Below are 14,781 nucleotides of genomic sequence, written 5' to 3'. Positions count from 1 at the left end.
TGGTTCTGGGAAAACACCAGATGTTAAAGACAAGTTGACACAATTAACACAATGTCAAGGATGAAATGTGTACTAAATGATCTTAGAAGAACAAAAGTTTAAACTCATTAAAAACAATAATAATATTAAGGAAAAAAATAAGTCTACACAGACATATTTCAAAAGAGGAAAAAAATAAAGCATAATGAACTTTTTGAATCTCCCTTTTCTTTTGATTTATCACTTTGACAGACCAAATAAAACTACAGTGCAGTATGTTAGTTTAAAATACAATGACCAAAAACAGTCTCTACTCGCCTACAATTGACTTTTTCTAATTTAATATTATTGCAACATTGGAAAAAGCCTGAGATATTAATTCAAAACTCCAGTCAGTTTCTCCTAGTCTACGTAAATTAAACACTGCTCGTGCTGAAATGATGAAATAAACTATCAAAGGTAAAAAAAATCTATAAGCTGTAGGAATGAAGAATAATGATCTTTTAGTTTCTAAGTCTATATCGAAGGTTAACAGGTTAGAGGTGGAATTATAAAGATTATAAATACAAATAACTACAAAGTCAAGTAAGAATCGACATTGTAACATTTAACCAGGAAAAGTGCTGCAACCTTTTGTTTTTAAAATGTTATTTACCCACTCTTTCACAGTGAATAATCAGTATTATTTTCTAAATAATTTGCTTAGGCTAATTCAAATCTAAGGTGTAACATAAATTGATCTGTGCCGCTGTGTAACAGGTGTCAGAGCGTGTTAGGTGGAACTGCCATTTCTGTAACCCTGCTGTTATAAAGATCTAGAGAGTCTGGGGATGCGGCAACAATGAGTCTCTTTGACCCTCTGAGACAAACTGCAGTTGCTCGCAAAAGAAAAGTTGATGAACTCCTCACAATTCATTTTCCTGTCTTTTTTAGGAGTCAAATTGAGTAAATTTAGCACTTCCCAGGGACTCAAACTGATTAAAACATTCTTTTGTTGAGCGGGGACTCCAAATCAAAAGAACTGCAGTCTTTAAAGTGTCCCTGCTCCAAATTTAAATAAGAGATTTGAGGATTATGCAGATCCCTGAGCCAGGTATAGAAAATACATGACTTCTGTGAATCTCCCCGAGATGCCATATTAATGCTTTGACATCTTATGCGAGAAACAAGCAGTAGAACAAACAGCTGATTAAATCAGAGCTTATTTAGATTTAGGCACACTACAGCTGAATCAAAATGAGGGAAAAAAGATCCTATTCATTTCAGTAAAATGAACAGGTTTAAAGGAATATTAAAATGTAAATTCTTTTAGGAGTAAATTGAATTTTGAGAGAGTTATATTAGATTAACCCATCTCCAATTGCCACTTTAAACAAATCTACAGAAAAAGATGATTATCTGAGCTTTTGTCTTATTTTGTTGACTCTGACGGTGTGTACACTGGAGTATATGCTCTGTTTGTACCAATAAATCCTGAAACAAACAGGTAAAGAGCCTGTGATTGGATGCAGTACAAGTGGTGGCGAAATCCACCAAAGTTGTAAACACTTTAATTACAGATGTAACTTGTACAAACAGCACCGGGCTTTCCGAAGGTTGCTCTCACCTTCATGTAGAAGTGTCTGCGCTCATCAGCGTATTGCAGCTGCATTGACAAATGAGCTTAATTTACCCTCACTGAAGTAAGATTAATTGGAGGTGTCGAAGTATGAAGCAGCAAATGACAGCACGCTTTTGGAATAATGACAAGATGTATGTAGAGGATGCCGGAGAGGGGTGTGCCTATGGTACAACGAGGCGTTGTCAAAAGTGTGACAGTCGGTTCCTTGCAACAGACCCAACATAGGTGGAAGGTAGTGTGTATTCTTAATGAAGGACGTTCCGTTTACTTGTAAACTCAATCAGCAGAGAGCAATGAGAGAGTGGCTGGCATGGAGGAAAAACAATTTGGCGGCTCTGAAAGAGAAACTCCAACATTCACAACAGCAAATTGGGGCATCATAAGAGCAGAGAAGTGTGTGTGCTCCTGGAGTGATTACTTATAGGAACAGTCTTCAACACTCCAATCAGGGTGAAAGCAAAGAAAGAAAAAAAAACACATTTTGAAGTGAGAGAAGAAAATGAAAACTTGAGATAAGGAAATATTGACTTAGTGAACAAGCAAAAAGAATGCCAGGAAGGTGTTGGTCTGCTGGGTCTGTATTTGTGCATTTGAAACTTAAATGTACTTTCCTTTTTGTTTAAGCTTTATGATGTACAGGTGTTTATTCCAATGACAGTCAAGATGAAAACTTTTTTTTTTTTTGACTGAAATTTGAATGATTTTAGTAGTTAAATATATTAAAATCCATTTGGGTTAGATGTGGCCGTTCTGTTCCCGCATGTTTCTTGATGCTCAGAATCTACTTTAATATGCTTTTTGTTTTCTTAATAAAACACAAGGTATGGTGGCAGCACTTCAATCAGAGACCTCATCTCAATAAAAAAAACATCAATTTACATAATACTCAGGTCGCTGACATTGACAAGTTCAATAAAGTCCCACTCTAATTCTCTTTAGATCTATTTTCTAAGTGATTCTAGTGGTCTTTTAATTACAATTATGCAAATTTTAGGCAAAATCAAAATATCTTGGTTGTTTTCTTTGACATAGTTTCTGCTGAGCTGTTCATCAACAAATTGACTGACTCTTGACGCAGAGTAAGCCCGCACTCATTTCCCATCATCCCTTTGTTTACAGTCTCCCGCTAGCTTACAGCCCCTCATAACCCCAAGCTACCATTAGCGGAGCAACAAAAGTTTTGATGTAAATTAAAGCTGTCCAGCCAAACAGTTGTGAGCCAAATATCAGCTCAGACAAGGAAAACAAAGACATTCGTGGATCTATTTGTCTGCAAGTTGAAGCATCAGAATGGAGAGGAGCAAGGAGCTTGAGGCCCATCAATTGTTCAAGATTTGAGATTCAAGATTGATTTAATGTCATATATCATATTTTGTCTGCTTCTGATGAACCATGATTTGACAAAATAAATCATCGGAAATTGAATTTTAAGCTTTACTGTCTTTTTATGTCCTCCATCATGAGAAAAATTTAGAACATACTCAGCACACAGTTGAGTATGTTTTTAAAGAAAAATAAAATATTGTGTTTTTGGTCTTTTAAACATGTTTTTGTGGCATTTTTCAGATAATGAGGGACATTTATTCAAAAATCTAAGGGAGTCTTAAGCTCCCTACTCTGATGCATGCACTTCTAGATAACCAAATCCAAGTACGTCTTTCTTTTCCTCGTCTGAGCTGGCATCTGGCTCAAAACTGTATAGCTGGATAGCTCCAATATTGCTCGCCATTTTTGTTGCACCACTAATGTGAAGTTGGGGTTGTAAGCCCATGGCAGAGCGTGGAAACAGAACTCTCAGTGAGAAGAGGGGAGGAGAAGGGGGTGGGATTGCTCCATGCCAATGGTCCCGCGCAAAACTCAGAGGCAAATTTTGAATGACCCATTGCCGCTCTGCAGAAACTATGTTCTAGTACTTGTGCTATATTTTGGAGTCCAGATGACCCCAGTCTTTAATTTAAGTGTTATCTCTCCTATCAAAAAAAGTGGACATGATTTCATGTCTGCTGGATTTTATGATTTAATTTTACCTGTAAAAAAATCAAAAATCACTGAAAAAAAAGTTTAGCGCACTGTCTTGTGGCTTCCAGATGACCCCACTCCCAATGTTAATGGGCCTTGGATAGCACAAGGGTTAGAGAACGACAGATTCTTTTGAGTTTGGCTAAAGGCTCCATAATTACAAGACCACTGGGAATGATTTTACAATATATCAAAAGATGACTGGAGTAAGACTTAAACCTTTTTATCGTCCCAATGGACAAAGACCTTAAATCAAAACATTAATTTTAGTTTAAAACCCTTTAATGAATTGAAAATGTCAAATAAATTGATGATGTTTAATTAATCATATCTTGTTAATTCGTCATTATTTCCACATTTTTGGAAATAACCAACACTTTATTTGCATTTTATCAGAGTCGTAATTAAATCCACTATTGAGGATGCAAGAGGAAGTTAAGACCAACCCATCTGTTAAAAAAAACAAACAAAAGACATTTTTTTTGAATGTGCATTTACTCACAGGTCTGAGTAGATATGCCAAACTTGTTCCCTGCATCACTACAACCGGAAGGTCTGTCATGGAAATAGCATGGTACAGGGTTTCCACAGAAGCCATGATCTGGTCTAATCTTCCTGCCAAACCTCCAAGAGTCACAATTGTGTCCACCTGAAATAATGGACAGATTTCAATAAGGTAAGGAGATGTACCACAAGGCTAAGGTGCTGTATTGTCCTGCAAAGAGTGACAGATCTAGAAAGAAATAAAATACAAACACAACCAACTGAAACCATACAAAATAATAAATATATGAAGTGTACATATTTCAAATAAAAAAAGCATAGGTTGTAAGAAAATAGCTAATATGGGTTTCTTGACAAATATTTCTGGATCTTTTATAATAAAACTGTAGTAAAATGTAGTGTATGAAAAAAAAAGTTGTTTAATGCAACTATATAAAAAGACCAAGTATAAAAGTCAACTGAAACTTATTAAATCCTTCTCAGGCTCACTGAGTTCTATGAACCTTTAAATGTCAACATAGCTCTGTTCACGTCTTTATACTGGTATTATTATACGAAGTGCAGCATGTCTTTTGAATTAATAGTTTCTTTTTTCAATTAAGCAGCAGATACTAAAATTTTGTTCCAAGTCACAAAAGTAAGCACAGTAAATCTAGTGTCATAAAGCTATGTTGACATGTCAAGAACTGTAAACCAAAAAGCTTATCAGCATTAAAGGAGAAACCACATTTAGAGTAAACAATATTAAGTCTGTTCAGATGAAGGTGGAAATAATACATGTAAATCAAGTGAGCTTTAATGGATAACTCAAAATAGAAACATTTCCCACGACTTAAGAGAGGAATTAAAGACTGGCTAAACTTTCATCCCACTCGATGCAATATTTACAGCTCTCAGCAGTTATTTCTTTTTAAGTCCCCAAGCAGCAAAGTTGCTGACAGCCTTAAACTCTTAACAGGGACTCCAGAGCAAAAGGGCTGTCACACACTAAAAAATGTCAATCATACCAAGAGCTGGAATTCCCCCAAACAAACTTTCATATTTTTACTTAAACCGTATTTAGGAACTTAAGCTGCAACAACTATTTACGTGACCTAGGTCTTTGTTTAACAGAATTCATAGGAACGCAGAATTGAATTAAAAAATGTACAACCATAGAATTGTGCAGAATAACTGATTTGACATTTCTGGCAGATACAAATCTAAATGTAAGATCTGCTAATGAATTTACATTTTAAACACAAAATTCAATAAATAAACACTTGCTACCACACTTTTTAAAATGTTTTCCCATATAAATGTCTTTTTGAATCCCTCCATGTGTTAGTGGGATGCAGTATAAGTTCAGATTGGTTCATTCCCTAACCCTTAAAGTCTTGAGTTATTTCTCAGTGGATCTGTTTGTGCACAGGGGGTGTACAGAGAGGTTCATTATCCTGCTGAGGAGCCGTCTTCCAGCTCGAGTCCGACCTACAGACAGATGTCGTGACATCATCTTCAAGCTCGCTTTGATAAACTGCAAAATTCATGGTTGAATCAATGGAGCTGCTCAGACCCCGAGGCAACAAAGAAAACAGCACTGTAACATTTCCACTGCAAAGCTTCACTGCTCGAGTCAGTTTTCTTTTTTTTTTGTGAAATGCTAGCTTTGAATGAAAAAGATATGCCAATATGAATATTCTTCACCCCTTCCAAAAAGATTCTGAACAGACTGGTCTTTCCATATATATTTATGTAATCTTTTCTGTAACTATTTCAGTTGAAATAAAAAAAAACCCCACAGAATGAAATATAGATCATGCGCACAAAAGCCAAAACAGAACTAAATAAACTAAACAAATGTAAAAAAAAATACCAAAAGCAGACACTGGTCCGGATGGTTTGATGAAAGTGACATTCATTTTTTTAATGACAGGTCTGTATTTACTAAGGCTCATTTGTTTTTTGTCCCACTGACATAAATTAGGAAAATTAAATAAATTAATTCATAAATTTTGATTTTAGTCAATGGAATGAGAGCTCATACATTAGAGCAACAATCAGCAACTCAAAAAGGAAAAAGCACTTTTTGTTTGTATAATAAGACCAAACAGCAATAGAAATGCAGTTCAGCTACAAGATACTATTCTTGATTTGGGGGTGTGAGTTAAATAAAAATAAAATTATTTTAATACATTATCTAAGGGTACCAATGCTGTTTTAATTCCAACTTCCAATTTTTTTAAACCAAACACATGCTTTAAACAATGATGTGAAATGTTTTAGGATCATATATATATAAATATATTACCAGAGATCAAGAAAAATGTATGGGTTCCTCAAAAGAACATGAAGAAACAGTGAAAATTTATGGCATGAATAATGGTATTAAAATGGTATTTTTAGAGTTAAATTCAAGCAAAAATAAAACTTTTATTTTGCAATTATAAAGGCTTCCACAATCTGATGGACTTTAATAAAATAAATGATTACAATCTCTAACGATGCTTTTGAAAAGTTACATATATTACAACAAACATGATCTGAACAAACATGTTTTAACTATGGTAATCCAATATTTTATTAAAATATTATAAAATTATAAAATATTAAAACTGACATTCTTTATGACTAATTGTGTTTTCCAAATTCCCATGAATACCAAAAATTTCAAGTTCTGTACCTGCAGATTGTAAAACACAAAGTTTTGTGTTTTTGGAGACTTTTCTCAATTCAAACTGACTGATCTGGATCTTTTCGTATCCCTTCTCCATCTGCATTAAACAATATTTTAAGAGAGAGTTTCTTAGATGATAGCATAATGGCACAGACATATTTTAGCAGCAAGTTATTGAAGATGTCAAATGTTTCAATAAGGACAGGTTCCAATTAGTGTCATGACACATTTTATAGATGACACATTAAAATACATCTTTCCTTTATGATTTATAAGAAAATGTTAGATCTATGCATTATTTCTTTCAGCATCCCAGCAAAGATGATCAGGCAGTTGTATAAATAAATAAATAATTGTCTTCCCTTAATTTACAAGCACAGTTAAATGTAATAAAATGGTTGTTTTCTGTAATGACAAATGCTTTTTTCCCCTTTTTTACGCCTTGCCATCTTTCAAACCACTTTAAATCACTGCATAGCAACCTCCTGTAGTGTTCATTTGTCACAGTTACTTCTATTTCCTGTCGACTTGACTACCCTGAGCAGCACTTTAGTGTATTCAACTTTTTCCAGTTTACAAAAGCCCTAAAATAAACATTTTCTTATTTCTTCAGAATTGGAAGAATTTGCTCAACTTAAAGTGTCATAACTTTCTGTCTCTGGAGATGAACTTAGAAGAGAACTGGCATGAGTTACTTTACTGTCTAATGGACTTTCCTGTAAGCGTAGACTGATCGGTAAACAACAACAGTTCGTAAACAAACTCCCCTTAGCGAGAGACAGACTGTAATAGAGTCAAAGGGGTTGTAAAGTAGTAAATATGCTAATCCTTTCATTTGATTTGCAAGTTATGTGAAATGCTCTTTGATCTAATACAGTAGTTTTCAATCTGTGTCCTGTACTTACAACTGCCTACGTCTTGTTCCCATTATGTTACTTTATCACACCAGATTCAGCACATCAGCCCCGCAGAGGCCTGATAGTAAGTCACAGTCAATAAAGTAAGTCAAACACGCAGTAGTGTTGTACTTGCTGACCAGGACTGAGAAGATTGGTAGCAAAATATGACAGGAAGGTACAGTGAGGGAGGTTGTGCCCACAGGAGATGAGACGCTGCAAGAACTCCTCAAGAAAAGCCCTCTGACTGAGATACATCTTCATGGCCCACTATTCTGAAGGGGAGAATAGTGCCCAAAAGAAGCCCAGATAATGTTTTTGGTCTTGTCTTCCAAGGACAGAACCATAATGGCTCTTTTAAGAGCTATCCACAAAACCCTTCACAGGTTGAATGGTCTTTTGTCTATATACTTTTCAAAGTTTATAGTCATAACTTTTAAAGTATTGCATTAGTGTAGTAGTTGAACCTTGGATTCAGGAACAAAAGTGTGTTTTTTGTCCTTGTCGTGGAGCAGTGGACCGGCTGTACACTGCCTTCTATCTCTGCTTCTTTTCATAATTTGTATGAATAGAATTTGTAAATGTACACTGGGGTTGGGGCAGGATAGGTCTGGTTTAGGGACCACAAAATGTCATGACATTTTGTTGAGTTGGCTTCATAAAGCAAGGATAACCAACATTTATATATATAAAAACAACGATGATGAAAAGAAGTAGCATTCTACTCACTAGCATTCACTTTAGCACACATTTTACGCTTCCCAGCCCGATTTCTCTTTATTAAAATGTAATTCCTCTAGTTCGGATTAGTTTGTTGTCATGTTTTTTGCAGTTGATTGCTGCCCCTTTTTGTGATTCATTGCGTAGTCCTTTGGGCCTCCTCAGCTCTTCACTCAGGAAGACAATGCATATTAATGGTGCATGTGTGTCACATCCTATGTCACGTGATGGCGGTCTAATGGTTCGGACCAATTGCAATCTTACAGGTCATCAAGTCGCAAGCCCTCGTACCGATCTGGGAGGCCGAACACATATGGTACCAACCCCAGATGGAAGTATTTTTTTGCTGAAGAAAGGACTTGAGAGTGAGATGGACAGGTAGATTGGTGTTGCCTTCGCTGTCTTATGGTCATTGTACTGGACTGTTGTGTTGAAAAGGTAGTTTAAAAGTAAAACTCTTAATTTAATGGGCGGTCTTTTTCCAACCCTAATGCATGCTCTTTAGTTCTGGGTTAGCAATTACAGCTAAATGTACTGCAAATACAGACGGTAGAATCCTAAAATGCAGCAAGAAAAAATTGTAAGTTACATGAAACAAACACTTACAGACACTAAATAATTTCATATTAAAAGGAAAAACAAGACTAAAAACATTATAGGCATCATTTTTATATGTAAATGTAAATGTGAGTTATCTGGCTCTAGTTTTTCCAACATCTGCTTTCTTCGGAAATAAATGAATATTTCTTTTTTTGGTTTAGACATTGTTACATATCAATACACCCACACACTCGTGAGAAATTTTTCCAGCAGTTACATGTAGTCAGACACTTCTGACCACAAAGTACCTCTTAAAGCACCTGAAGAATAAATGTATTTGTAGAAAACACTAAAACAGCAGATGAGAGCTTACTTCCAGCTACTTTTAATGACTGTTGTTCCAATAATGAATATTACAATATAGATTATAAGCATTTTTATGACTTTATTATGCAAATATGAACAAAAAGAAGAGAAAAAAAAGAATAGTTCAACATTATAGAAATGATTCTTTCCTTTTATATCAGAACTGCTAAAAGGACCATTACTTCGTTTATGTCAGATATTGTAAAATGACAGTTGGCATACAAGGAAGACCAAAACCGGTTCATAAATGAGCCTTAAAATGTTTTCAAAAACCTTTGAATTTTATTTATAAATGATTTTCAGGTAACACTGTTGAGAGAAATTGTGTTAAATGGAGCAATACATTTAAATAATATATACTTTTTTGTCAGGTTAATTTTTAGACAATTTCAGATATATAATTTCACTTAAATGTGAATAAAAACGTATGTTGGTAACTTATTTAAAATCTGTTCTTTAATTTTTTTGGCAGCTTTTCAGACGTTTGTTAATGATTTGTGTAAAATCCGACATTGTGTTGCAATTTTAAGCAGCTGCAAAACCCACCGACTTTTGCAGCTACACAAAAATCCCTCCAGAACTGAAAAGGAGATGTCACAGAAGGAAAGCAGCAGTAAAAGAGAAAAATGAAAAGAGGAATAGGTTTGAGATGCATCTTCCTACAAACATGTGAAAAAAACAAATCTGTGAAGAGTTTGGAAAGCTGTTGAAGACATTTGACAGGATGGAAGTTGTGACATTTTGCGTTTTAGCAGAGACAAGAAGAACATGTTCCCAATTTAAGTGTCTTTTGAGCTTGTCTTTGGACTGTACACGTAGCCATAAAAGGCGGATTTGGGCAAAAAGAAAGAGCAGAGAGTATAATACCTTCTTGACAAATTGAAAGTGCTATCCTCAACATAAAGATTATATAAGTTTGCTTCCTCCTATTCCTTTTCAACCAAATAATAAAACTTTTTTTTGATGAACTGCACATTTAGTGCGATGCACAGGTACAAATATATTTAATTATTCTTAAGAGTAATAATAATTGCATCATTTATGTATCATTTTCTTTTTTTATTGCTTTAAATAAACCAATTCCAAATCCACATGGGACAGAGCAGACCTGTAACTAAATAAGCTATACAAATATTTAATCAAGAATGTCTCTGTGTGGAAATGACTGTGGAACATCTAGAGAAAATGTAATAAAAAATAAAAGAGTTGGATAAGATACACATAATACTTGTTGACATTATAAAACCAGTGCCTAACTGATTCCAACTAGAAATACTTCCTTTTTTTCAGAAAATGCAAGCTCTTCCAATTTAACCAAGAGATTTTCATGACTTACTACAACAAACAACTAAAAAAAAACGTATCTAGTGTATAAAGGGGGTCTTGAAGCAACAAAAAATAAAAATAAATAAATAACACATTTAAGCAAAAACAAAAAATGTAAGCAAAAACAAGATAGCAATATTTTTCCCTTGTCTAAGTATAAGACTCAAAAGTTGGAGGACTCTGCTTCTGAAAGTCTGCCAGCAGGAACAAACAATCCAGACAAAAGAAAAGCAAAAACTAGACAATATGCAGTTTCGTGCAGAGGTATTGGAACATTTTATCTGTTCCCTATTGGCTTAATAACCACACTAGCCATCCAAAATAAAATTGCTCCTCATTTGCATGCATGAGAAGAAACGAAACACAATTTATCACTCTATTTTTTGACATAAACACTTCATTCTCTGCACATTGTTGTCTGGTTTGTGCTTGCTTACAAAATTGTTGTTGGACACTCGACTTGCACGTCTAAGCCAGTAACTGTCTGTATTGTCAATCGACAGATTATTTTGCAAACCCTGCAGCTTTCATTTGCTGTGACACACAGTTGAAGCACGTTAAAAGTTAGATTTTTTTTTCTCTTTATCTGTAAAGCTTCATCTCTTTATTTCCTATTTGTTAAAAAATAAAAGAACTAGCTACACGTTCTCACTCCCAACTCATAATATATGGACTTATGGTTAAGGCCCCCTCTGTGTAACTTTTTGACATTTTGGGTGTCCCCACTTCTGCGCTTTTTGACGATCTGGCTGTTCCTTTTAAATCACAGGTCCCCAATTGCGGTACTGGACACAGTAAAGGACGCGAAACGGGGATAGGGTACCGGTACTGGATCATTATCGGTCTATGTCTGGGGGTTGGGGACCCCTAATTAGCCTCTGTGACTTGGTACCAAGCAGTCCTTAGACCAGTTCACAGCCCTCAGACTGGTACTGGTTTGTGGTCCTCTGATATGCTAGTGGCCCTCGCAACGGTTCACAGCCCTCAAACTGGTACTGGTTCGTGGTCCTCTGACATGTCCGCGGCCCTAACACCGGGTTCACAGCCATCAGACTGGTACTGGTTCGCGGTCATCTGACATGTTTGTGGTCCTCGAGGTTCACGGCCATCAGACTGACTGATTCGTGGTCCTTTGACTTGTTCGCGGCCCTTGGACCGGTTGACGGCCCTCAGACTGGTACTGGCTCGCGGTCCTCTGACTTTTTCGTGACCCTCGCACCGGGGACCCCTGATTTAATGGGATCAGCCAGCATGTCAAAAACCGACGAGTTGGGGACACCCAAAACATCAAAAAGTGATGCGGAGGGGCCCAAACGGTACATCCACTGGGGATGAGTTGGGAGTCAGAATGCGTTGGAACTTTATGAGTCTTATACTACATTCACACCAGCCTCAGCAAACCATGTTCAAGAGAAGCTTTTCAATGACAAGTTTATATAAACGCATGTATTTGAGGGTTTCGGGCTGTCACATTCAAAACTCTCACATTCACGCATCACTACGCAAGTTTTTAAGTCTGTTTTTGGGCACCACATACACAATGCATGGGCCATTGAAACCAATTAAACCAGATGGCATCCTTTTTAATTTTTCAGACTTTCTCAGAAAAAATATATCAGGTTTTCATTGTTAAAAATACGTCAAATTTGTATGGTTGAATCACTACAGCACATTACCTGTAACTGTTGCTTCTGAATCTTCTCCAGCATAACTGCAAGACATTTGGTGAAGTCTGTCAGATCTTGGTCTGCTGTTTCTATTAGCTTGCAACCCTATGCACACAAAGAATGGTAAAAAAAAAAATCATACAACAGCAACAAAACACAATACAGTATTTGTTCATGTTCAGAGATAGCAAAGCAAAAACCCAGGCTGAGATAAGGATTAGAAGGACAAAAGAACAGAGAGGGATGGAGACATAAAGAGAGGCTAAATCAGTGCTTTAGTGTTGTCTAGCAGCCTGCAGGTTGTGTTTTTGAATAATGCAGAGTTTCAAGTCAGTGGCCCCAAACCGCAACATGTAGGTAAACAAGGACGCTCTGGCTTTCTCCCCCTTTATCTCTTCCTTTTGCTGTGTCACTTTCCTCCTAAAACACACCGTCTTCCCTTCATCACTGACACGCGCACACACAGAAAAAGGCACAGTGAGTTCCCAAAAACTTGTCCGCTCTGCTCTGTTTGATCGCATCCATTTTTTCCCCCTCACTATCCTCCTCTTCCATCATCTCTCCATCCCTCTTTCTCTTTGTCTCTCCCGGTCCCTTGTGAATGCTTTGCAGTTCTCTCCATTTTCCATTTATGCAGAATTATTCACCGTTTGCAGCAAATCTCTGAAGGAACGCCTCAAAACTTTCCCTATTGTTCTGATTCAAAAGAATTACCATAGCAGTCTATTCTCTCCCACAGAAAAAGGAATTGCTCTTTTTTTCTCAAATAACCTGTGTGATATTTGTGAAAAACATTTAGTATTTGAGAAAGAAGGAAAGGCAATGGGAGAATAGTGTGCAAAGAAAAAAAAATAAAAGTAACAAAACTGAAGGCACTCTGGAATCCATGATGTGTGTACCTCATTGTGGTTCGGTGCGATAAAGTTTTGGGAATAGTGGCAATATCACATAGTGGGACAAAATACAAAAATCCCACAGGCTTTGTACACTTGTAGGCCTTTTTAACAGGCAGGCCTATGACATATAGAGCATTTGATTGCAGCAGCTGACTCACTTTATTTGTAAGCATTTGTTGATTCTTTCAAAAGGACTTCATGTTGTGTTGGTTACATTCAAACATTGAAAGAGTTTGGTAAATATTTTTTTTTTTCTATGTGATGTGATTTTTAAGAAAATAATGTTGAAATTTGATTGTTGTTAAACAATCTATCCCTGATTCCATGTGACCATGCCTCTGTTTGGTGCAGTGCAACTCATGTGTTGTTCGTCTTTTCCACTCCCCTCTTTGAGAGCAGGAGAGATTCAGATTCTGGGTGGTTCATCTGTGCTCCTGTTCATGGGAGTGGACATCACCCCTGGTTCATCTCGCGCCCGCAGCTATTTACCAGTTCCTTTTGGATGAAGCCCATCTGCCACACAATTTAAATTTGCAGTTGTAGATTTAGATAAGCTAATTCTTCTTTAACAGTTCTGGTAGATTGCCTGTCCATCCTGGGAGAGGATTCTTCCTTCATGTGGACATCCCTGAGGTTTCTTTTTTTCCCCTGAGATTTTTTTTTTGGCTTTTTTTTGGGGGGGGTCCTTACCGAGAAGGAGGGTCTAAGGCCAGGAATGCCCAGTTTAGTTTAGTCTGTTTAGTTTAGCAACCAGCTATAGTTTATATTTTATGACAGATTCTATGTTTTTGCATAATCACCTGTTTGAGACCCATTGAAACAACTGTATTGTGATATTGGGCTATATAAATAAAACTGAACTAAATTGAGTTGATTAAAAATAATATTCACTTAAGTTAATTTAATAAAACTATTTCATTTTTAACTTATATTCACCTTGAACATCTTGAGCTATTCAACAATGTACTCTGTACTTTACAAATATGTATAGCACAGATACAATATTTAACATAAAAGTTAAAATAGGGTATTTTTCTCCCCTAGTAATAACTAAATAGTGTTTTTTTGGGCAAAATACATTGACAGGATGGAAATAGATCACATCTGCGATTATCCAAGTTAATTTGATAGTCTTTTTTACTGGTTCAACCATGAAAAAGTAACTTTTTTCAGTTATTATTGTTAATTATTTAAATTCTGACTTTATTTATTCATTTATGTATTTATTTTTTTGCCAATTTTATGATTGATTTAGAATATCAAAAGTATTGAATAAAATATGTAGTTCAATAGGTAGAATGAACAGATCCTTTGGGAACAAGCAAGCTCTCATTGAATTCCTAAGATAATTTCCTCTCTTCCATCCATTCATCTTTTAAACATGCCTAATCCCTTTTGGGATTGCAGGGTTGCTGGAGCCTATCCCAGCCACTGTTGGACAAAGGCGTTGTGCGCCCCCGACAGCTTGCCAGTCCGTTGCAGGGTCCCACAACCACACACTCTCACATTCACACCTAGGGACAATTTAGAGTCATCAATTATCCTAAGATCCATGTTTTTGGAGCGTGTAAGAAGCAGGAGTGCCCAGGAA

At 36.1% G+C, this 14,781-nt stretch overlaps 1 protein-coding gene across 3 annotated transcripts in view; it reads right to left on the bottom strand.

Annotated features, from left to right (window-relative positions):
- tpk1 (thiamin pyrophosphokinase 1) overlaps positions 1 to 14,781 on the bottom strand; it is an 83,944-nt gene that overhangs the window by 30,358 nt on the left and 38,805 nt on the right. For 2 of the 3 annotated variants that reach the window (XM_024280131.2, XM_024280132.2), the window contains exons 6-7: positions 12,304 to 12,399; positions 4,122 to 4,268 (exon numbers count right to left, since the gene is read on the bottom strand). In XM_024280131.2, the coding sequence (XP_024135899.1) occupies positions 4,122 to 4,268; positions 12,304 to 12,399 (243 nt within the window). The remainder of the gene's footprint in view (positions 1 to 4,121; positions 4,269 to 12,303; positions 12,400 to 14,781) is intronic. The other variant, XM_036217331.1, reaches the window with a different exon arrangement.

This window comes from Oryzias melastigma, linkage group LG20 (assembly GCF_002922805.2).
Source record: "Oryzias melastigma strain HK-1 linkage group LG20, ASM292280v2, whole genome shotgun sequence".
NCBI classification, from domain to species: domain Eukaryota; kingdom Metazoa; phylum Chordata; class Actinopteri; order Beloniformes; family Adrianichthyidae; genus Oryzias; species Oryzias melastigma.
The sequence above is the reverse complement of the archived record's forward strand: the minus strand, read 5'-3'. Positions and strand labels throughout refer to the sequence as shown.